This window comes from Dendropsophus ebraccatus, chromosome 1 (assembly GCF_027789765.1).
Source record: "Dendropsophus ebraccatus isolate aDenEbr1 chromosome 1, aDenEbr1.pat, whole genome shotgun sequence".
NCBI lineage: Eukaryota > Metazoa > Chordata > Amphibia > Anura > Hylidae > Dendropsophus > Dendropsophus ebraccatus.
The window spans coordinates 15,500,261-15,522,277 of record NC_091454.1 but is presented as its reverse complement, the minus strand read 5'-3'; the positions used below and the strand labels follow the sequence as shown (position 1 = coordinate 15,522,277).

Sequence of the window (22,017 nt, the reverse complement as noted above, 5' to 3'; positions counted from 1 at the left end):
CCCTTAGGATGCCCTCATACACTTTTTGTCTGGCATTTTCAGGCCTAAAGAAAAATGCCAGTGTGTTTTTTTTCTGGCATTTTTGACTTTATGTGTGAATTATCTTTTTCGTGGTTTAGGCGTTTTTGTGTGAACTTTTTTTTTTTTCCCTCTGCCATCACATGACCTAGCTTCTGGATCACAAAAGGTGACAAAAACACTAGGAAAAAAAACAGCAATGGTGTTTTTAAGACAACCAGAACCACCTCATTGAAGTCTATGGGAGAAAAAAACGCCACCCCCTAAGTATGCTGTGTTTCGGAAAAACTGCCAAAGAGCCTCCAAAAATGCCAAAAACGAGAGGAAAATACGAAGGGGGGAGACTTATCAAACATGGTGTAAAGTGAAACTGGCCCAGTTGCCCCTAGCAACCAATCAGATTCCACCTTACATTCCTCACAGAGTCTTTGGAAAATGAAAGGTGGAATCTGATTGGTTGCTAGGGGCAACTGAGCCAGTCTCACTTTACACCATGTTTGATAAATCTCCCCCAATGTGTGTAAGGCCGATCATAAACTTTCATTGATCTCCAGCTAACATCTGGCCGCTGGCTTTTTTCCAAAATTTTAAGGCAGTGTAAAGTGTAGAAGCCCAGCAAATTTTTTTTTTTAATTATGGAGGCACGTAGGGACTAGGGGGCAGTCGGGGATATGGAGCGCAATGATGGGCCAGGCAGGGGGTTTGTAGGGTGCACTGACTGGATGGGCTGGCCGGGGTTTGATGGGCGCACTGGCCGGACGGGGGTTTCGGGGCACACTGACTTGAGGGCCGGCCGGGGTTTGCAGGGCGCACTGACCTGACGGGAGGTTGGGGGGGTACTCTGTCAAGCCTTGCAGGGCAACGGATAGGGAGTGCCCTGACACATACAGCACATGTCCAGCCCTAGTAATTTGCATAACTTTTGGGGGGGCAATACAATACTTTTTTACAAAATTTGCCAGACTTCTCCTTTAAAGGGGTTATCTAGGATTGAAAAAAAAAACAGCTGGCCAAAACAGCGCCACTTTTATCCTCAGGCTGTGTGTGGTATTACAGCTGTTCTATTAAAGTGGTTCTAATTTTGGAAGAAAGCAGCCTAAGCTTTTCTAAACCTTTTTCTAAAACTTTAAGACAACCGGTTTCCTGATTATGTTGATCATCACAGATGTATAAGGATTCCTGGTTAGTCAGATCTACACGAGGGAGTGAACGGCGTTGGCCTTCCTCATCAGCCTCTCCGTCAGGGGGGAGTTGGGTCTCAAGACGTCTCTCTCTATTAAAAGGCTTCTGCAAAGAAAAAAAAAATTGGTGAAGGTTAAAAAAAAATGGCTGGTTTGTTTTTACGAACACCTGGTCACAGGCCACATCTTGTATTGCTGCTTATTGTCAGGCTGTATCAAAGGATATTCACCCTTTAAAGGGGTAGTTCACAAAAAAAAAAAAATTCTTTCAAATCAACTGGTGCCAGAGATTTGTAATTTACTTCTATTAAAAAATCTCAAGTCTTCCAGTATGTATCTGCTGCTGTATGCTCTGCAGGAAGTGCTGTATTCTTTCCAGTCTGGAGAGCAAGAGAGGTTTTCTATGGGGGATTTGCTGCTGCTCTGGACAGTTCCTGACATGGACAGAGGGGGCAGCAGAGAGCACTGTGTCAGACTGGAAAGAATACACCACTTCCTGCAGGACATACAGCAGCTGATAAGGACTGAAAGACAGGAGATTATTTAATAGAAGTAAATTACAATCTCTGGCTCTTTCTGACACCAGTTGATTTGAAAGAAAAAAACTTTGGGGTGAACCCTTTAAGGCAGGGATGGGGAAACCCTCAGCTCTCCAGCTGTTTCAAAACTACAATTCCCATCATGCTTTGGCTGTCCAGGCATGTTGGGAATAGTAGTTTTGCAACAGCTGGATGGCTGTATGTTAGGACATCATACACATAAGAACAGACTGTGAGATCTTTCTACCTGGCTAACGTGTGATAAGATTTCGTGTTACTGTTCATCGCAGCTCGAATAAGAACTTGGTTGAAGAGATCTCTCTGGAAAACAGAAATTCCACATAGACACATAGGTGGTGACTTGATTCTCGCATACAGATATATAATTGAGATCAATGTGTAACCTGTATGCAGTAAGCTCACAAGCTCCCCCTAGTGTTTACTGCAGGGAGCCACAATCTTGTCATTTATTTATATCCATACAAATAACAAAAAAACTGAGCGCCAATGATACATTGAAGACATTACCTGAGCATCACTTCCTCCTATATTCACTATCTTGTACCGAATCGGGGCCATCAGCTCCACTACCTTGTCATAGTTCCCATTGTGGAACTCTACAAGAGCCTGACTAAGCGGGAGGCCGAGGTCTCGGAGCAGGGAGTGCTGGTAGTTTTCATCAGACGATCTGGAAATATAAAATGCACAACGCATGGAATACGTCTATGATCAGGTCCATGGCTGAGGCCGGATAGGTGAGATAGCCACCATTGGGCAGATTTAGCAAACATGCTGTAAAGTGAAACTGGCTCTGTTGCCCCTAGCAACCAATCAGATTCCAGCTTTCATTCCTCACAGACGCTTTGGAAAATGAGAGGTGGAATCTGATTGGTTGCTAGGGGCAACTGAGCCAGTGTCACTTTACACCATGTTTGATAAATCTCCCCCTATATACAGACACCTTGCTCTAGATCAGCACCTACATCGCCGGCCTCAGGAATTGTGACCTGACACCTGAACCGCGTTCTTTGACAACCTTGTTCCTTACTTAGAAAGTTCCTTCAATGACTGGAGCAGCCGAGCTGTCACCTCGTGATCTTTGGAGCCCAAGGATGACATCAAGAAGTGAAGGTCGTTGAAGATGAGGAGGTGATCGTCCGTGTGTTTCTTGGTTACCTGGACGAGATTGTTCCATCGTTTTCCGACATCTACTCCTAGACGGCACAGGAAGGATGGGAATTAGTTATCTTGAGAAATAAATTTTTTCTTTACCTGGTAACCTAGATAATGGTAGTCCAGTGAATACAAAATTCTTCCACATACTTCTTTAAAAAAAAAAAACTCCAGTCGTCCAGTACTTATCAGCTGCTGTATGTCCTGCAGGAAGTGCAGTTAAGTGGTGTATTCTTTCCAGTCTGACACAGTGCTCTCTGCTGCCACCTCTGTCCATGTCAGGAACTGCCCAGAGCAGGAGAGGTTTTCTATGGGGATTTGCTACTACTCTGGACAGAGCAGAGAGCACTGTGTCAGACTGGAAAAGAATACACCACTAGCTGCAGGACATACAGAAGCTGATAAGTACTAGAAGACTGGAGATTTTTTTTTTATAGAAATAACATATAAATCTCTAGCACCAGTTGATTTGACAGAAAAAAAAAGTCTTCAAAGATAACAAATCCTGTTTACAGCATTTAGCCTTGTACTGAACAATGCCACAGGCAGAAGAGTAGGCAGGGAATGAATGCAGCAGCTGGTGGGGGTTGGGACTAGTTGATTTGAAAGATTTTTTTTTTTTTGCTGGATAAGACAGCCACCCATGTCATAGAAGGATGGCTGGAAATTTCTGGAACGAGAACGGCTTCTGTAGAGCAAATTATGTTCTGGCTTATAGGAGAGCCCCCCTGACTATGAGGTTAATAGGCTTTATTAAGACATATGGAGAGAGTACGCTTCATAAAAATAAAGTCAATAATAAGGGCTATTGCGGTATAATATTTTATGGGTATGTGGCCGCACCTTCCATCTGAAGCCGCTGCAACAGAGACGAATTGTCCACAACGTCCAGCATGGCTCCGCTTGCAAAACATTTGGGAGCGATCTGTGGATTGACATCATTAAATGTGCACTGTCTCTTTAAAAAAAAAAAAAAAAAAAACACATGACATGTCCTAAAAGCTTGATCAGTTGGGGTCTGGGTTTGTTGCTCCAGCCCTGTATATAAGCTGTGGGTCATAGCCACCAGATAACCAGCTGTCAGTTAAGGCTATGGGATATCCTATATGGGATATCCAAATTTTTTTTTCTCAAATCAACTGATGCCATGAAGTGCCAGAGATTTGTAATTTACTTCTATTAAAAAATCTCAAGCCTTCCAGTACTTATCAGCTGCTGTGTGTCCAGCAGGAAGTGGTGTTTTCTTTCCTGTCTGACACAGTGCTCTCTGCTGCCACCTCTGTCCATGTCAGGAACTGTTCAGAGAAGGAGCAAATCCCCATAAAAAACCTCTCCTGCTCTCCAGACTGGAAATAATACCACTTCCTGCTGAGCATACAGCAGCTGATAAATACTGGAAGGCTTGAGATTTTTTAATAGAAGTAAATTACAAATCTCTGGCACTTCATGGCAGCAGTTGATTTGAAAGAAATTTTTTTTTGGTGCACTACCCCTTTAAGGGTACGTTCACACTTACCAGATCCGCAGCGTATTTTCTGCTGCGGATCCGCAGCAGATTTCATTTAAATAACTGAACACAGCATCAAATCTGCACCATCAAATCTGCTGCGGATCTGCTGCAGATTTGCTGCGAATCCTGTAAGTGTGAACACACCCTTAGGATGCGTTCACACGTACAGGATCTGCAGCGGATTTTCTGCTGCGGATTCGCAGCAGATTTCATCTAGATAACTGAACACAGCATCAAATCTGCTGCAGATCTGCTGCGGATCCTGTACGTGTGAATGCACCCTTAAATTATTGGCTATGCCAGGTACTTACATATTGGTCATACAGGGTCAGGGCCGCCTCATATTCCCCCTAAAGAAAGTGAAAAAAAAAAAAATTTATAAATAAGTTATATCCTTCATCTATTGTTCTCTGAAAGGGTTAATCAGAGGTAGTGTAAGGCAATCATGGATTAATGTCTGGGGGTCTAGAGTAGTCATAAGGTTTAGGTGACCCCATATTTGTCTGGTGATCAATTTCAAAAAATAATTATATTGTTCTACAGGATAACATTCTTGACGCCTGCAGCCACCACTAGGGGGAGCTAACTGTATACAGGTTTCTATATAGCACTGAATACTAGGTGTATATTGCTGTATGTGGTTACTGGCTATGTAATTAAACAGGATATGCTAAGATTAGTTACCAGCTGTCCACAGGATAGGGAAAACTAGCTGATCGATAAGGATCTGATCACCGTGAACCCCACCCGTCACGACAACAAAGGTTAAATGTCATGGATACCGCTCAGTTCACTGTCTATGGGGCCTCTGAGTTCAGACTGATCGTGAAAAGTGTCTGCGCCCGAGCACCCTACATATCACTGATAACATACAGGAATAGAAAACTAACCTTTTCGATGAAATATAAAGCCCAGTGCCAGTAGACGTGACAGGCGAGCATGTCACCATCCTGAAAGAAAAAAAGACAAGCAAAATGTGAACAGACTCCAATCTGAGATCACTCTGGCTGTAAGGCAACTGTGCTACGGCAGGAGCTCTCCCCCACTGTCCTGTCTGCAGTATGAGCAATGATAAGCCACGCCCCCTAGTGAAGCCCTGCCCCCAAGATGAGAAATTACCTGCACGATTTCTATAGGACTCTTTCAGGACTCTGGTTAGTGTCATGGGGCGACAATGAGAACTTTCATAGGGAGGATTATTTTGTGACTTTACCTTCCAGTGGTTCTCAGTTTGCTCCATGAAGGTCAGACCGTCCTCTATAGAGGCCTTCATCTCATAGACGTGAGCTATGGTGTGCACCGACCAGCAGTCCTTCTGGTCTACAGCCAGAGCCTGGACAATAGAGAGAGAGGGACACTATATACAGTGAGTAGGTATGCTGCTGCATTCATTCCCTGTCTACTCATCTACCTGTGGCATTGTTCAGCACAAAGCTAAATGCTGTAAACGGGATGTGATGTGTCAAAACAGGGAGAAGCCGGGACACCAAGACATTTAAAGGGGTAGTTCACCAAAAAAAAAAATATTTCTTTAAAGCCAGAAAGTGCCAGAGATCTGTAATTTACTTCTATAAAAAAAAAATGTCAAGTCTTCCAGTACTTATCCGCTGCTGTATGTCCTGCAAAAAGTGTTGTGTTCTTAACCAGTCTGACACAGTGCTCTCTGCTGCCACCTCTGTCTATGTCAGGAACTGTCCAGAGCAGCAGCAATTCCCATATAAAACCTCTTCTGCACTCCAGACTGGAAAGAATACACCAATCCCTGCAGAACATACAGCAGCTGATAAGTACTGGTAGAGATTTTTTCTATAGAAATAAATGACAATTCTCTGGCACTTTCTAGCACCAGTTAATTCAAAAGAATTTTTTTGTTAGGGGTTGAACAACCCCTTTAAGGACTACACAACTTCCTGTCAGGGGTATTTCAAGCAAAAACACATTGAAGCCAGTACTACTAGTGATAACACTATATTAAAGTGATGACTTTATTTATTTATTTAGTTTTTATTGGAATACCCCTTTAAGGATACTTTACCTCCTTGGCCACCTTCAGGGCTTGATCATAAAAGTTTGTCTCGAGTAGCCCGAATGAGTACATGCCTTTCACGTAACTGCAAGAGAGAACAGGAAAAGCCCTTTAATCCAGAATCTGATCAATAATCCGGAGTTTTACAAGACCAGTTATTAAAGGGGTATTCCTACCTGATAGAGATAGGCCACCACCTTATGATTGGTGGGATCAGACCCCACTTGTGGAAATGAATGAAGCACATCGGCAGTGTATTCACTTACTGGCATCAATCCAGTCATCCAGCTCTGCCCCATTCAAGTGAATGGTTAATGCGGACATACCTACTTAAAGGGGTACTCGAGGTCCAATATGGAAGAACCCGGGCGACGGAGTCTCTCATCTGGGTTTGTTGTCCGAGGTAGAAATAGCAATCATGGACGAATTTTATAGCCAGCATATCCAAGGGGTGATCCTGTAAGATCCGCTCCCATATGTCAGACGCCTTTGGCATGTTTCTAGATACAAAAAAAAACCAAGAAACAGAACATAAGTTCACTTCTTGTACCTCTTGAGTTTTGATCCTCAGTTACTCTACTTGAAAATGTAGGAATAAACTGACAACTGGGTGTGGCCATTCGAATTGTCAATGGGGTGTGGCCTTATATACTCTAAGAGTGAAGCCACATGAGCATTAGAAATCCTATGGTCAATAGTCGCACAGTTTTGGCCTCAACCCAACAGTGCTGGTAGAGTCACACCCTATTGACAGGGGGAATGTTGACGCCCAGTTGTCAATTTTTTCACATTTCCAGGAGGAATAACAGGAGGGTACAGAATGGATAGATCGCTTTATGCACCCAGCTCTCATCTCAGGAATAGGTTCTTCTTCTTGTAGAGTCACAGTTGCCCCCCTACTACCCCACCCCTCAATAAATCTCCATTTACCCCTTAAGCCCAGGGGTAGATGATACGGTAGCCATACCCTTTGGCAAAAGTCTCAACTGCAGCAACGTGCAGCTTCTCCCATTCGGTCAAAGGCTGCGTCTTGGCCAGATCTGACATTACGCTCAAATCTTTCGCAAATTCCTGATCGATCGTCGGTGATCGGCCGGTGCCGATCAGCTCCAAACCATTCGCCATCACATGACCCATGACTAAAGGAGAAAAGGAACGAGAGCAAACTAAATGACTGAAATACGACAAGCCAGATTCACTGCGTAGAAATTGGATTCAAAATTCTACTGGTTGCCCTTGGTAACAGACAACGCTTCAGATCCACCCTGCTGTCAGACATGTGACCTAACTGCTAAGTTCAAACTGCTAACTGTCATCTGCTCTCCCACAATGCACTGCAGCATTTTGTCTCGTTTTAGAAAATGAATGGAGAATAGAAAGCACTTACGTATAGACTATAACAATGGGATGTTTGACACTGCTGTCTAAATGTAGAGTGTTCCTTTAAGTGATGATTTTACGTATTTGGTACATACCAAAATTTGGATCCGCCGCTTTTATTTTCTTCAGGCATCCTTCTATTCCTCCCATTGAGTCGTCATTTGTCCATGTGACGTACTATATAGCATAAAGGATACAAATACGTGCGTTATCCATAGCAACCAGACAATATTGTTTTATACAAACATACACCCCAACGCATTAAAAAAGTTAAAGAAAGTTATAAAGATTTATAAATTACTTCTATTTAAAAATCTCAAGTCTTCCAGTACTTACCAGCTGCTGTATGTCCTGCAGGAAGTGGTGTATTCTTTCCAGTCTTACACCGTGCTCTCTGCTGCCACCTCTGTCCATGTCAGGAACTGTCCAGAGCAGGAGAGGTTTTCCATAGGGCTTTGCTGCTGCTCTGGACATTTCCTGACATGGACAGAGGTGGCAGCCTGGAAAGTATACACAACTTCCTGCAGGACATACTGCAGATTTTTAAATAGTTGAATCAAATTTTCCCACCCACTGGAGTACCCCTTCAAAAGGGTTATAGTAAAACTAGTTAAAACAGCACCACACCCATCCTCAGGTTGTGTGCGGTATTACAGCTCATCTCCATTCACTTCATTGGAACAGAGCTGCAATACCACACACAACCTGAAGAGTGGGTGGCGCTCTTTTAAAAAAAAATTAATCATATATATATATATATATATATATATATACATACAGTATATATACATACAGTATATATATATATATATATATATATATATATATATATATATATATATATGTTTTTTTCTAGTTCTGGATCATCCCTTTAATTCTTTGCAACTCAGTCAAGGTGAGCATGTATGTGTATAGAGGAGCCACCAGACAGCTCTCTATGGTGGATGGGCAGAATAGCAGGGAAAATACGACCACCACCAAGCGCAATCTACTGTTTACTGTTATCAGCCAGTCATGACTGTGGTGTGATCGTTCATGTGAGAAGCCTCCAGGTCCTGTCACTGAGCCACGCTGTGAACTCATGATATTTATTCCTGAAAAAATCATGTGATATTCTTATCAATGTCGCACTGATTACTCCCATCAGGGAGTGTGCTTTACAGCTGTTGCAAAGTCGTTTGTGGTGGTCGGTGGATGGAGAACCTAGAGATGCTACAGATTTTCCTTATGAGAGACACAGCAACTATACAATGTTAGATAGTACAAAGGGGAGAGCAGCCACAGAAGGATCGCCTTGTCTACCCCAGGAACCTCTCTAAAATGTGCAGGGCAGTTACCTCAGCAGTCAGAGGAACTGACCCCAGTGAAACAAAGTTACTTCAAGTCTAGGTATTCCACTGCGCATCGCATGACAACTGAGAAATCTTGGAAGTCTGCTTAGCCCAGGTAACTAGGCCTGGGGCTCGTACTATCCTGACAGGACAGGTAGCCCGCAACTGTAGGGCAGAAGGCGGCTAGACACAGTCTATACATGAGTACAAGTGTTCTCTTTACTTCTTTTTCAGTCGAAACTGTTCCAGGCAGAATACAGAACTAATTGGACAAGGCCCGTCAGGCACCCTCTCTCCTCTACTCTCCCTTTTGAAAAACCTTCTCTTACAAGCACCTGAATAATTTCAAGTATTGTTTTTGTATTGCACTAACTGTATTTTTGCCAAGTACATCTGTATTGCCATGAGTAAACTACTCTTTAACTGTTGGCCTATTCTTGCGCACCTGCACCTATACACACCTACACTTGGTTAAACCTTTCTCTGCAGGTGTTGTGTGCTCTCGGTTGGCTGGTACAGCCCTGCCCTTTGATGTTTTTTCGTGACGCCAGTGCTGGTTGGGCATACAGGTATGCTGGCACACCTGCTTTTATTTTGAGCGGGCTTTACCTTTTTCCCCTGTGGACAGTGACCTGTCGGGCTGTTGCAGGGTCCCTTGGGCAATTATCATGGTGGTCCGGAGTGGAGTAGTGACCCACCCGGACTATTGGTACTGCCACCCACAGAAAGGGGAGATGGCCCAAGGAAGTGATTACTGTGCCGGTGCTTCTTGATACAGGAGAATACAGTATACTTCAGTCTTGATAAATTACCTAATACTTGAGAGTCCAAATCTGTACTGAGAGTTGAAAGACTGGTACAGCTGTGCTGGCTGGGTTGCGTGCTGAGAGGTAGAAAAGGATCAGAAGAGTAGAGAGGAGGATGTCGAGAGAGTCCCAACCCAAGTAGTACTGTGCTCTGCTGGAACGTCAGAGGTAGAATAAGTAGAATACTTGAAAGTAGAGAGAATACTTGTGCCCGTGTTTTGACTCTTTGGTCTTTGTACCACCTATTGCCCACCTGTGTCTGGTGACCCGTCCTAGAGGGTGACACAAGCCTTAGACCCCGTTACCTGGGATGAGCAGAGTGGTCAGAGTTCTCTGATTACACCCACGCTGCGGGATAGAGTGCATAGGCTTCTAGCAACTTTGCTCTATCTGGATCAGTTCTTTACTTCTTACGGATACTGTCCTGCACTGTGTTCCTATTTGTCCACGGCATGGTTTAGGATGATCTCTGACTTGTCCTCTAGTAGTGACTTTAACACTGCATAGTGTGGAATACGGTTACTTGAAGGAAAATTGTAGGGAGTGTCCTACCTCTACTGAGTCTAAGGCTAGAAGACCCTACACTTCCTCTACTCATGTGACTTCCTTCCTACAGCATGTGTAAACTGTGCTGTGAGTGGGCGAGGAGTGCGTGTGTAAGAAGTAAAGTGAGAAATGATAGGTTAGGAGGAGAAAGAACTCTCATTGGTGTACAGATCCATGTGACACATAAACAAAACAGTAACACTTTAGTTCCTACAGCTGTGCACTATCTGGGCACAAACACTTATAACAACGACATCTAGTGGAAAACTTTGGTAGTGCTACATTACCACTTACACTTACAAGCACAGGGTTTTGCAAAGGGTGGAACCAATAGCAACACCCGTGTTGGGACACCACACAGGCGGGGTATCAAACTGTCTGGGGTGGGTCCTACTCCACTTCAGGCTACCGACAAGTGCCCAAGTGACCCTAGACCCGCTCAGCTACCACACCACCATACCAGCTGACCCGGCAGTAGACAAAAGGCCCCGGGCCATCACACCTTCTTCAGGAAATTTCTTAGATTGCCTCACTTCGCTGAGGAGAATTTGACTGCTCAATCTGGAGAAAGGTGTGCCTGTGTGGTATGATTGGGGCGTGTTCAGTGATTCTGGAGATCTTTTGCAGCATTGAAGATCGGTCTATTTACATCTTTTTACTATCTGTATTCTGATTGAAGCACTCGCTACTTGTCGGTAGCCTGGAGTGGTGTAGGACCCACCCTAGACAGTCATGGTTCTGCGGGGATAGTGAATAATACTATATCACACTTGTTTACTTGTATTGTATTGGCTCGTCTTCTAGTACTTATCAGCTGCTGTATGTCCTGCACCAAGCGGTGTATTCTTTCTAGTTTGGATTTTTTTTTTTTAATGGGGATTTTCTGCTGCTCTGGACACTTCCTGACATGGACAGAGGTGGCAGCAGAGAGCACTGTGTCAGACTGGAAAGAATACACCACTACTTCCTGTAGGACATACAGAAGCTGATAAGTATTGGAAGAGTGGAGATTTTTTTTAATAAAAGTAAATTACAAATCTCTGTCACCAGTTGATTTGAAGAAAAAAAAACTTTTTGGTGAATAACCCCTTTAAGCCCGATGTAGACGGATCAAGTGTTACCTGGTTTAAGGTGGCGTCGAACAGTTTACATGCTTCATTGCTGGTAGTGGAAAGGGTCATCCCCGCATCCTGCCACGCCTGTAAAGTCATATACATGTCATACACAAGTAAGAAAGCGCTATATAGTAAGGCATGCTATGAGAAATTCTTGAAGGGGTACTCCCACCTATTCACAGGATAGACCCACCTATGGTCCTGACCACGTTTGATATGGGTCCCTCAACATTTAACTATCCCATAGAGTGTGAATGTAGCAGTGGATTATCTACAAAAACATGGTTGCTTCTTCTAAGAACAGCGCTACCCTGTCCTCAGGCTGTGTGTGGTATTACAACTTGGCTCCATTCACTCTAATAGAACTGAGCTGCCATACCGCACACAACCTGAGGAACAAATGGACACCATGCGTGTGATGTGAAAGGCATAATGGGGAAAGTGTGTGCGTTCAATAGGCCGGAACAATATTTTGGGGGTGGGGCATAAATATATATATAGGGGGAGATTTATCAAACATGGTGTAAAGTGAAACTGGCTCAGTTGCCCCTAGCAACCAATCAGATTCCACCTTTCATTTTCCAAAGAGTCTGTGAGGAATGAAAGGTGGAATCTGATTGGTTGCTAGGGGCAACTGAGCCAGTTTCACTTTACACCATGTTTGATAAATCTTTCCCATAATGTGAATGGCACTCAAGTCTTTTCTCAACACTAGATAAAAATTTTTAAGTAACTTTGCTTATTATTTGCTTTACCACAGATGGACGATGCTAAGTTTATAGGTAGCATGTCTGACAATGAGGTGGAGGTATATTGTCACCTGTTACCATGGGCAACAGCAAGAATTTAAAGGGATACTCTGTCCAAATTTTTTTTCTTTTAAATCAACCATTGTCAGAAAGTTATACAGATTTGTAATTTACTTCTATTTAAAAATCTCCAGTCTTCCAGTACGTATCAGCTGCTGTATGTCCTGCAGGAAGTGGTGTATTCTTTACAGTCTGACACAGTGCTCTCTGCTGCCACCGCTTTCAAGAGCAGGAGAGGTTTTCTATGGGGATTTGCTACAGCTCTGGACAGTTCCTGGCATGGACAGAAGTGGCAGCGGAGAGCACTGTGTCAGGGTCCTATTCCAGGGGCCGAGCAGGGCTCGATCAATGATGTAAACGAGCGCAGATCTGCTAGATCGCCGCTCGATTACTGGGCCTATTCCACGGCCCAATGATCGTTGAGCGAGGGCTGCAGGGACATCGTTACCGATGTCCTTCCAGCAGCATACATTACCTGTCCAGGCTTCTTCTTCGCGCTGTCTTGCTCCCCGAGTCCCGCACGGTCTAGCTTCAGAATGGCCGGTCAGCTGCCGGGCCACTCAGCCAATCACAGGCCGCTGTGGTCCCGGCCTGTGATTGGCTGAGCGCTCCGTCAGCTGACAGGCCATTCTGAAGCTAGACCGCGCGGGACCCGGGGAGGAAGACAGAGCAGAGGAGAAGCCCTGACAGGTAATATATTGTGCTTCTCAAATCGTCGGTCGCCCGCCGCGCACCGCTATTCCACCGTAGCGATGCGCGGTGGGGGAACGATGATTTTAGGTCTGGCCCTAAATGAACGATCAGCCAATGACACGATCATCGGCTGATCGTTCTCTCTATTCCACCGAGCGATAATCGGCCGATACGGCCGATTATCGTTCCTGTGGAATAGGGTCCTCAGACTGGAAAGAATACGCTACTTCCTGCAGGGCATACAGCAGCTGATAGATACTGGAAGACTGGAGATTTTTAAATAGAAGTAAATTACAAATCTGTATAACTTTTTGACACCGGATGATTTCAAAGAAAACATTTTTTGGTCGGAGTACCTCTTTAAATTCTTGCTGTTGCCCATGGTAACAAACAACCATATACCTCAACCTCGTTGTCAGACGTGTTACCACATCAATGATATAGTTAAAGGGAATGTAAATGGGCGACCATGTATTAGATCAGTGTTCCCCTACCTGTGGCTCTCCAGCTGTTGCAAAACTACAACTCCCATCATGCCCTGACAGCCGAAGGCTGTCAGGGCATGATGGGAGTTGTAGTTTTGCAACACCTGGCGAGCCGCAGCTTTCTGCTCTAGACAGATACACCCTCTTGGCTTCCAGCCACCTTGAGAGCTTTGGTTGCTGCTATCTTTTCTATAGGAATCATAGCCAAAAACCAGCTCCCCATATCTCATCTTCGTGACCCCCTGATGAGTGCAATAACAGTTCTTTTCAGGTTTAGTGTAGTGTTGCGTAACCTATTGCACTTTAGCCTCGAGGCGTTTGGTACAAAGCAACAAGGATGAAAACAGTAAAGAACAAAAGCCAAAAAAAAAAATCTAAAGAAAAAAAATTACTTTCTTTAAGGCGCAGTCTATAGGTGGCACATAGGTGCCAGGCGGGTATGGACTCACCTTACAATCCCTCTGACAGACAGGTGCCATGCTGATCTCTTCTTGCAGGCGTAGTGCTCAGGATCATCTGCTGGGGCTGCAGGGAAGCCCTCCCCTCCAGTAGGAGGAGCTCTGGATACAGGAAGAGTCAAGAGCTGAGGAGGTCATGTGTAGCTAGAGGAGGAAGCCAAGCCGGATAACAATGTAACCGTATATGACTATTAGATTCTGCATGCACAGATGTAGCAGAGCTGATTCGGTCGCATTGTTTGCGCATTGAACATGCACAGTTACAGACTCAGCTCTGCTACATCTGCATCTCCTTTGTGTACGTGTGCTCGGTTTAGATGGCTGCTTTGCTGTAAGGTTGTACGTATCCTTTCGTAGGGAAAACTGCAATATGTGTGAACACGCCCTAATGATATCATGGCGTTACATTGGGAATATGATTTATTAGAAATCTTGTACCGACATACTCGGTTTTGGGTCATTAAGTTTAGAAAAACATGGCGGCTTTCTTCCGAAAACAGCATCCCCCTCTCTCTTTCCCTAGTTTGTGAGTGCAAGTTGCACCGCAGTGAATGGAGGCAGGTTGTAATACCGCACGCAACCTGATGAGAAAGGTGGCGATGTTTCAATCAGAATTCAGATTCAGAAATCAATTCAGAAATCAATAGTACAGGTGATTTTAGGAAGCTTTGTAATTGGGTTTATTAGCCGAAAAATGCATTTTTATCATGAAAAAGCAGTTTGAAGCTCTCCCCCCTGTGTTCATGGTTTTCTATAGAGAAAGGATGGGGTGGAGGGAGATGAAGCACCAAAACAGGACAACAAAGAGTTAATTTACAGCTATGTGGCGAATTCTCGGTTGGCTGGTACAGCCCTACCCTTTGATGTTCTGTTGTGACGCCAGGGCCGGTTGGGCACACAGGTATGGTGGCACACCTGCTTTTATTTTTAGTGAGGCTATACCTTTTTCTCCTGTGGACAGTAACCTGCCGGGATGTTTGGGGGTCTCTTGGGCAATTATCACGGTGGTCCGGAAAGGAGTAGTGACCCAACTGGACTATTGGCACTGCCACCCACAGAAAGGGGAGATAACCCAAGGAAGTGATTACTGTATAGGTGCTTGGTGAAGAATCACAGAGTCCCGTTAAAATAAATATACTCTTGTTTACTGTGAAGATACTTGATACAGGAAAATACAGTGTACTTTAGTCTTGATAAGTTACTTTACACTTGATAAACCAGATCTGTACTGAGAGTTTAAAGAGTGGCACAGCCGTGCTGACTGGGTTGCATGATGAGAGGCAGAAAAGGATCAGAAGAATAGAGAGGAGGATGTCGAGAGAGTCCCAATCCAATTAGTACTGTGCTCTGATGGAACTTGAGAGGTAGATTAAGTAGCATACCTGAAAGTAGAGAGAATACTTGTGTCCATGTTTTGACTCTTTGGTCTTTGCACAACCTATTGGCCACCAGTGTCGGGTGACCCGTCCTAGAGGGTGACACAAGCCCCAGACCTTGTTACCTGGGATCAGCAGAGTGATCAGAGTTCTCTGATTACACCCAAGCTGCGAGATAGAGTGCATAGGCTTCTAGAAACTTTGCTCTATCCAGATCAGTTCCTTTACTTCTTGTGGATACTGTCCTGGACTGTGTTCCTCTGGTCCACGGTGTGGGTTAGGATGATCCCTGACTTGTCCTCTCTAGTGGTGACTTAACACTGCATAGTGTGGAATACGGTTACTGGAAGGAAAACTGTGTCTAGATACATGTGTTCTGCTCAACGTCTAGACCACAACTTGGACTGGGGACCTGGCGGGAGCCAGAGCCCAACTTGACTGCTGTAGGGAGCGTTCTAGCTTGCGTCCTTTCTCTACAGAATCCAAGGCAAAAGACCCTACACTTCCTCTACCCATGTGTAAACTGTGCTGTGAGTGGGTGAGGAGTGCGTGGGTAAGAAGTAAAGAGAAAGAAGATAGGATAGGACTCTCATTGGTGTACAGACCCATGTGATACATAAGCAATACAATAACCCTTTAGTTCCTACAGCTGTGCACATCTGGATATAAACACTTATAACATCGACATCTAGTGGTAAACCTTTGGTACTGCTATATTACCACTTACACTTTTAAGTACAGGCTTTTGCGAAGGGTGTAACCAATAGAAAGACACCACAGCTACATCCTGGGCTATCTCCTCTGAAGTCAGCAGTGACCTCTCTGACATCTGAATATAGCTTTCACACAGCTCCCACTGTGTAAGGGCCCTATTAGGGCCCGGTGTAATAAACACAATGATCAGCCGATGACAACGATCATCGGCTGATCGTTGATTTAGGTTTGGACCTATAATTGTCGAGTGCCAACTGTGCATCGCCACGTGTAATAGCGATGCGTGGCTGACAGCTGATGATTTGCAAAGTGTATACATTACCCATCCATGCTCCAGGGCTCCTCTTGCGGTCTGCTTCTCCCCGGGTCCCGCGCTGAAAGGCCGCTCAGCCAATCACAGGCCGGGACCGCCGAGGCCATTGCTTGGCTGAGTGGCCTGTCAGCTGAGACAGGCCGCTCTGAAGGTGCAGCGCGCGGGACCCGGGGAGAAGCAGACCGCAAGAGGAGCCCTGGAGCCTGGATAGGTAATGTATGCAGTCTAAGCAAGGGTGCAAGGACATCGGTAACGATGTCCATGCAGCCCTTGTTAAACGATTATTGGGCCGTGTAATAGGCCCAGTAAACGAGCACCGATCTAGCAGAACAGCGCTTCTTTACAGTTATTATCAGGCCCCCATCGGGCTGTGTAATAACACTCTAATCCTTTGTTCTCTGTTAGCTCCCTCCTCCCCCCTCCCCTCTCCATAGAGCAGACCGGGCCCGACTGATGTAAAAGAGTTGAGATTACGGGCAGTATTACATCACTGCGGTGAAACTGAGCTGTAATACTGCATGGAAACTGGGGACAGAAGTGGTGCTGTTTTAGGAAGAAGGCAGAAATGTTTTTCTAATCCTGGATAACCTCTATTGAATATAATGGGATCATGATAATGTGGTTGCTCAGAGTTATAGGGGGAGATTTATCAAACATGGTGTAAAGTGAAACTGGCTCAGTTTCCCCTAGCAACCAATCAGATTCCATCTTTCATTCCTCACAGACTCTTTGGAAAATGAAAGGTGGAATCTGATTGGTTGCTAGGGACAACTGAGCCAGTCTCACTTTACACCATGTTTGATGAATCTCCCCCATAGTGAAGGATGCAATGATGGGGGTCTATGGGCACCAACCTCAATAAGAAAAGGTGCCCAACACAACTGTGATGACATCATAATATGGAGGGAGACTTGTTTGCAGAATACTGTGCCTCCTAAGCACCATATGGCGGTATACAGAATTCCTATAGGTCTGTAGTATGACAACTATAAGGCGGTATAGATGATATATACTGTGTAGTGATAATCTGTGTATTTTTTCTCCAGTTACAGATGGACCTCGACGAATCCCAGAGCCCCAAAGGGATATTTGAATGTCAGCTCTGCAGGCTGTCGGTCCCGTATACTTACTTCGGCCAGAAACCACCAAATACAAAGTCCATTATGTGAGTAAAGGTGATAAATGAGGTGGGAAAACAAGTTTTATGGCAGCTATGATTTTCCACCAAGCAGGTTTGACAGCTGATCGTTGTCTTTCAACATGTTAAAAATTCATCAGCCGTGCATTGCTATGTGTAATGGCTGATTCTAGGATATATAGCAGATAATATAGGTGTATACTTACCTGTCCACATTCCCCCGGTGTCCTCCAGCCTTGTTTCTGTTATTCCCCGATCACCACAACTTCTGAACCCGCCTTTGAAGTGACAGACCGCTCAGCCACTACCTGGCCGTGGCAATGTCCCGTCTCAGCCAGTGATTGGCTAAGCAGCTTTTCACTTCAGAGTTAGGACCAGAAGTGTGAGCTGCAGCTGCGGTGATCGGGGAATCCCACAGGCAAGGATGGAGAACACTGGGGAACGTGGACAGGTAAGTACCTCTTTACAGCTAATGACCAGGCCCTCCCATGTAGTTCTGGGCTGATTCCTGATCTTTTTCAGAATGATTCTTACTCCACGAGGTGAGATCTTGCATGGAACCCCAGACCGAGGAACAGTGACAGTCATCTTGGGGGAGAATCATCAAACATGGTGTAAAGTGAAACTGGCTCAGTTGCCCCTAGCAACCAGATTCCACCTTTTATTTCCCAAAGAGTCTGTGAGGAATGAAAAGTGGAATCTGATTGGTTGCTAGGGGCAACTGGGCCTGTTTCACTTAACACCATGTTTGATAAATCTCCCCCCTTGTGTTTCTTCCATTTTCTAATAATTGTACAAAGTTTTTGCCTTCTCGTCCAGCCATTTCCCTATTGTCCTGTAGCCCATCCCAGCCTTGTGCAGGTCTACAATTCTGTCCATGGTTTCCTTAGACAGCTCTTTGGTCTTGTTCATGGTGGAGAAGTTGGAGAGATATTGATTGTGAGGACAGGTGTTTTATATACAGGTAACGAGATCAAACAGGTGCAATAAATACAGGTAATGAGAGCCAAGTTGGAGGAGCTTCTTATAGAGAAACTAACAGGTCTGTGAGAGACAGAATTCTTACTGGTTGGTCAGTGATCAAATACTTTATATAATTTCATAAAATGCTAATTATTTAATGCTGGGTTCACACTAAGTTTTTGCAATCTGTTTTTCCATTGACTTCCATAATAAAAAAAAAAAAGACGGATCAAAATGGATCCGTTTTTTTTTAACCTAAACGTAGCTGACCTTACTTTTGTGTGTTAAAAAAAAAACAGGTCCGTTTTCATTTATAATGGAAGTCAATAGAAAAACGGATGCACACAAATGCGCGGATTGCAAAAACGTAGTGTGAACCGAGCCTAATAAACAATGTGATTTTCTGGAATTTTCTTTCTAGATTCTGTCTCTCTCAGGTGACGTTACCTACAATAAAATTACACACCTCTCCCTTCTTTGTAGGTGGGAAAGCTTGCATAATCATCAGTGTACGATATAGTTATATACCCCCACTGTATATACAATATAGTCATCACTCTCCTGCTCTATTACAGTCTCCTGGAGGAATGCTTTGTGATGAGGGATCCATTCGTTCCGGACAAGGAGAAGTTCCTGATCCTGGGCTCCCCCTGCAGCCTGTGTAAGCAGGTGGTCTGCGTCGGCGCGGTAAGTATATATTTATTTATTAAGGAGCTGATCCATATAGAAAACAATGATCATAGATACTGCCTGCGTCAAGGAATATATGGACAGAACAGGTCACCAATATGGCAGTATTATGGATCCTAACCACCCCATGTGTCTTCTGTGCCATCTCCAGGACTGCAGCCTCTTCTACTCCAAGAGATTCTGCCTCCCTTGTGTCACCAAGAATAAGGACGCTTTTCCGACTGAGATCCGTCAGGACTTGGAGAAGAGGAAGGCTCAGGCTAAATGATGTCTGGGAATAGGCCGAAGGAGAGGATCCGCACTGCTGTACAGGGTCTACGCAAAACGATGTCTTACACCCTTATCTATACCGTGAATGGACTGAGGTGGACTCTGTAGGATTAAAGGGGTTATCCAGCGCTACAAAAACATGGCCACTTTCCCCCTACTGTTGTCTCCAGTTTGGGTGGGGTTTTGAAACTCAGTTCCATTGAAGTAAATGGAGCTTAATTACAAACCGAACCTGAACCGGAGAAAACAGTAGGGGGGAAAGTGGCCATGTTTTTGTAGCGCTGGATAACCCCTTTAATGGACAAATTGAGTGTATACAATGCAATACCTAATACATGGTGCCGGGGAAAAGGCGTGACTGCTCTTTGCATCCAGACTTCTAGGCTGTTTGACAGGGTATTCTGGCTGAAATTTTTTTTTTTACATTTGTTTAATAAAGTTTTATAATTTTGTGATATAACTTTAATTAAAAAAGACATTTTTGTTTGTGTAAAGGACAACATGGCCCCTCTGCTGACACCAATGGCTGTACTGGGAACTGCACATGGTCTGGGGTCAGCACAGTTACATATAGTTATGTGATATTAAAGGGGTTATCCAGCGCTACAAAAACATGGCCACTTTCCCCCTACTGTTGTCTCCAGATTGGGTGGGGTTTTGAAACTCAGTTCCATTGACGTAAATGGAGCTTAATTGCAAACTGCCCCTGAACTGGAGACAAGAGAGGGGGAAAAGTGGCCATGTTTTTGTAGCGCTGGATAACCCCTTTAAGCCTCCCCTGATGTCTATATATTACATGTTACCATTAGAATAGACCAGGGCAGTTTCTAGGCCATTTTGGCAACAGGGCGACTCTGAAATATAGCGCTACCCCCCCCCCCCCCCCCCCCCCCCCCGGTATCTCTTGTATATTATTGTGTGATCCTCTGTGAGGCTATATATACTGTTGTGTGACCCTCTGTGAGGCGGTATATACTATTGTGTGACCCTCTGTGAGGCGGTATATACTATTGTGTGACCCTCTGAGAGGCTGTATATACTGTTGTGTGACCCTCTGTGAGGTGGTATATCTTGTGTATTACTGTGTGACCCTCTATGAGGTGGTATATCTTGTGTATTACTGTGTGACCCTCTGGGAGGTGGTATATCTTGTGTATTACTGTGTGACCCTCTATGAGGTGGTATACATTACTGTGTGACCCTCTGTGAGGTGGTATATATTACTGTGTGACCCTCTGCGAGGTTTTATATCTTGTATATTACTGTGTGACCCTCTATGAGGTGGTATACATTACTGTGTGACCCTCTGTGAGGTGGTATATCTTGTGTATTACTGTGTGACCCTCTGTGAGGTGGTATATATTACTGTGTGACCCTCTGCAAGGTTTTATATCTTGTATATTACTGTGTGACCCTCTGTGAGGTGGTATATATTACTGTGTGACCCTCTGGGAGGTGGTATATCTTGTGTATTACTGTGTAACCCTCTGTGAGGTGGTATATCTTGTGTATTACTGTGTGACCCTCTGTGAGGCGGTATATCTTGTGTATTACTGTGTGACCCTCTGGGAGGCAGTATATCTTGTGTATTACTGTGTGACCCTCTATGAGGTGGTATACATTACTGTGTGACCCTCTGTGAGGTGGTATATCTTGTGTATTACTGTGTGACCCTCTGTGAGGTGGTATATATTACTGTGTGACCCTCTGCGAGGTTTTATATCTTGTATATTACTGTGTGACCCTCTGTGAGGTGGTATATATTACTGTGTGACCCTCTGTGAGGTGGTATATCTTGTGTATTACTGTGTGACCCTCTGGGAGGTGGTATATCTTGTGTATTACTGTGTGACCCTCTGTGAGGCGGTATATCTTGTGTATTACTGTGTGACCCTCTGGGAGGTGGTATATCTTGTGTATTACTGTGTGACCCTCTGTGAGGTGGTATATCTTGTGTATTACTGTGTGACCCTCTATGAGGTGGTATATATTACTGTGTGACCCTCTGTGAGGTGGTATATCTTGTATATTACTGTGTGACCCTCTGTGAGGCAGTATATCTTGTGTATTACTGTGTGACCCTCTATGAGGTGGTATATCTTGTGTATTACTGTGTGACCCTCTATGAGGCGGTATATCTTGTGTATTACTGTGTGACCCTCTGGGAGGTGGTATATCTTGTGTATTACTGTGTGACCCTCTGGGAGGTGGTATATATTACTGTGTGACCCTCTGTGAGGCGGTATATCTTGTGTATTACTGTGTGACCCTCTGGGAGGTGGTATATCTTGTGTATTACTGTGTGACCCTCTGGGAGGTGGTATATATTACTGTGTGACCCTCTGTGAGGCGGTATATCTTGTGTATTACTGTGTGACCCTCTGGGAGGTGGTATATCTTGTGTATTACTGTGTGACCCTCTATGAGGTGGTATACATTACTGTGTGACCCTCTGTGAGGTGGTATATATTACTGTGTGACCC

The 22,017-nt window shown here is 44.5% G+C and overlaps 2 protein-coding genes across 5 annotated transcripts; one reads left to right on the top strand and one right to left on the bottom strand.

Annotated features, from left to right (window-relative positions):
- Positions 1-503: 503 nt before the first annotated feature.
- Positions 504-14,170, bottom strand: TTC38 (tetratricopeptide repeat domain 38). Of its 2 annotated transcripts, none has more exons than XM_069967933.1 (14): positions 14,062-14,170; positions 11,632-11,709; positions 7,923-8,004; positions 7,415-7,586; positions 6,774-6,947; positions 6,457-6,532; positions 5,635-5,754; positions 5,312-5,371; positions 4,733-4,771; positions 3,755-3,836; positions 2,787-2,952; positions 2,267-2,426; positions 1,986-2,059; positions 504-1,305 (listed from the first exon to the last, which is right to left on the bottom strand). In XM_069967933.1, exons 1-14 carry the CDS (start codon positions 14,089-14,091, stop codon positions 1,212-1,214), a joined length of 1,407 nt encoding a protein of 468 aa, XP_069824034.1. In that variant the 5' UTR covers positions 14,092-14,170; the 3' UTR covers positions 504-1,211. The 2 variants fall into 2 exon arrangements, with proteins under 2 accessions (XP_069824034.1, XP_069824037.1); XM_069967936.1 differs by lacking the exon at positions 14,062-14,170 and adding an exon at positions 11,819-12,057.
- CDPF1 (cysteine rich DPF motif domain containing 1) lies at positions 14,079-19,716 on the top strand. 3 transcript variants are annotated; one of them, XM_069967944.1, is made up of 4 exons: positions 14,079-14,244; positions 17,520-17,638; positions 19,150-19,261; positions 19,416-19,714. In XM_069967944.1, exons 2-4 carry the CDS (start codon positions 17,526-17,528, stop codon positions 19,530-19,532), a joined length of 342 nt encoding a protein of 113 aa, XP_069824045.1. In that variant the 5' UTR covers positions 14,079-14,244; positions 17,520-17,525; the 3' UTR covers positions 19,533-19,714. The 3 variants fall into 3 exon arrangements, with proteins under 3 accessions (XP_069824045.1, XP_069824053.1, XP_069824049.1); XM_069967952.1 differs by lacking the exon at positions 14,079-14,244 and adding an exon at positions 14,347-14,409 and having other exon boundaries at positions 19,416-19,716; XM_069967948.1 differs by lacking the exon at positions 14,079-14,244 and adding an exon at positions 17,264-17,443 and having other exon boundaries at positions 19,416-19,715.
- Positions 19,717-22,017: the final 2,301 nt, after the last annotated feature.

Coding starts and splice junctions, on each gene's coding strand:
- CDPF1 (XM_069967952.1), top strand. CDS start 17,526: ATGGACCTCGACGAATCCCAGAGCCCCAAAGGGATATTTGAATGTCAG. Junction 17,639..19,149: donor CCAAATACAAAGTCCATTAT/GTGAGTAAAGGT, acceptor GCTCTATTACAG/TCTCCTGGAGGAATGCTTTG. Junction 19,262..19,415: donor AGGTGGTCTGCGTCGGCGCG/GTAAGTATATAT, acceptor TGCCATCTCCAG/GACTGCAGCCTCTTCTACTC.
- TTC38 (XM_069967933.1), bottom strand. CDS start 14,091: ATGGCACCTGTCTGTCAGAGGGATTGTAAG. Junction 11,710..14,061: donor TCTGTCAGAGGGATTGTAAG/GTGAGTCCATAC, acceptor ATGACTTTACAG/GCGTGGCAGGATGCGGGGAT. Junction 6,948..7,414: donor GTTGAGACTTTTGCCAAAGG/GTATGGCTACCG, acceptor TTTTGTATCTAG/AAACATGCCAAAGGCGTCTG.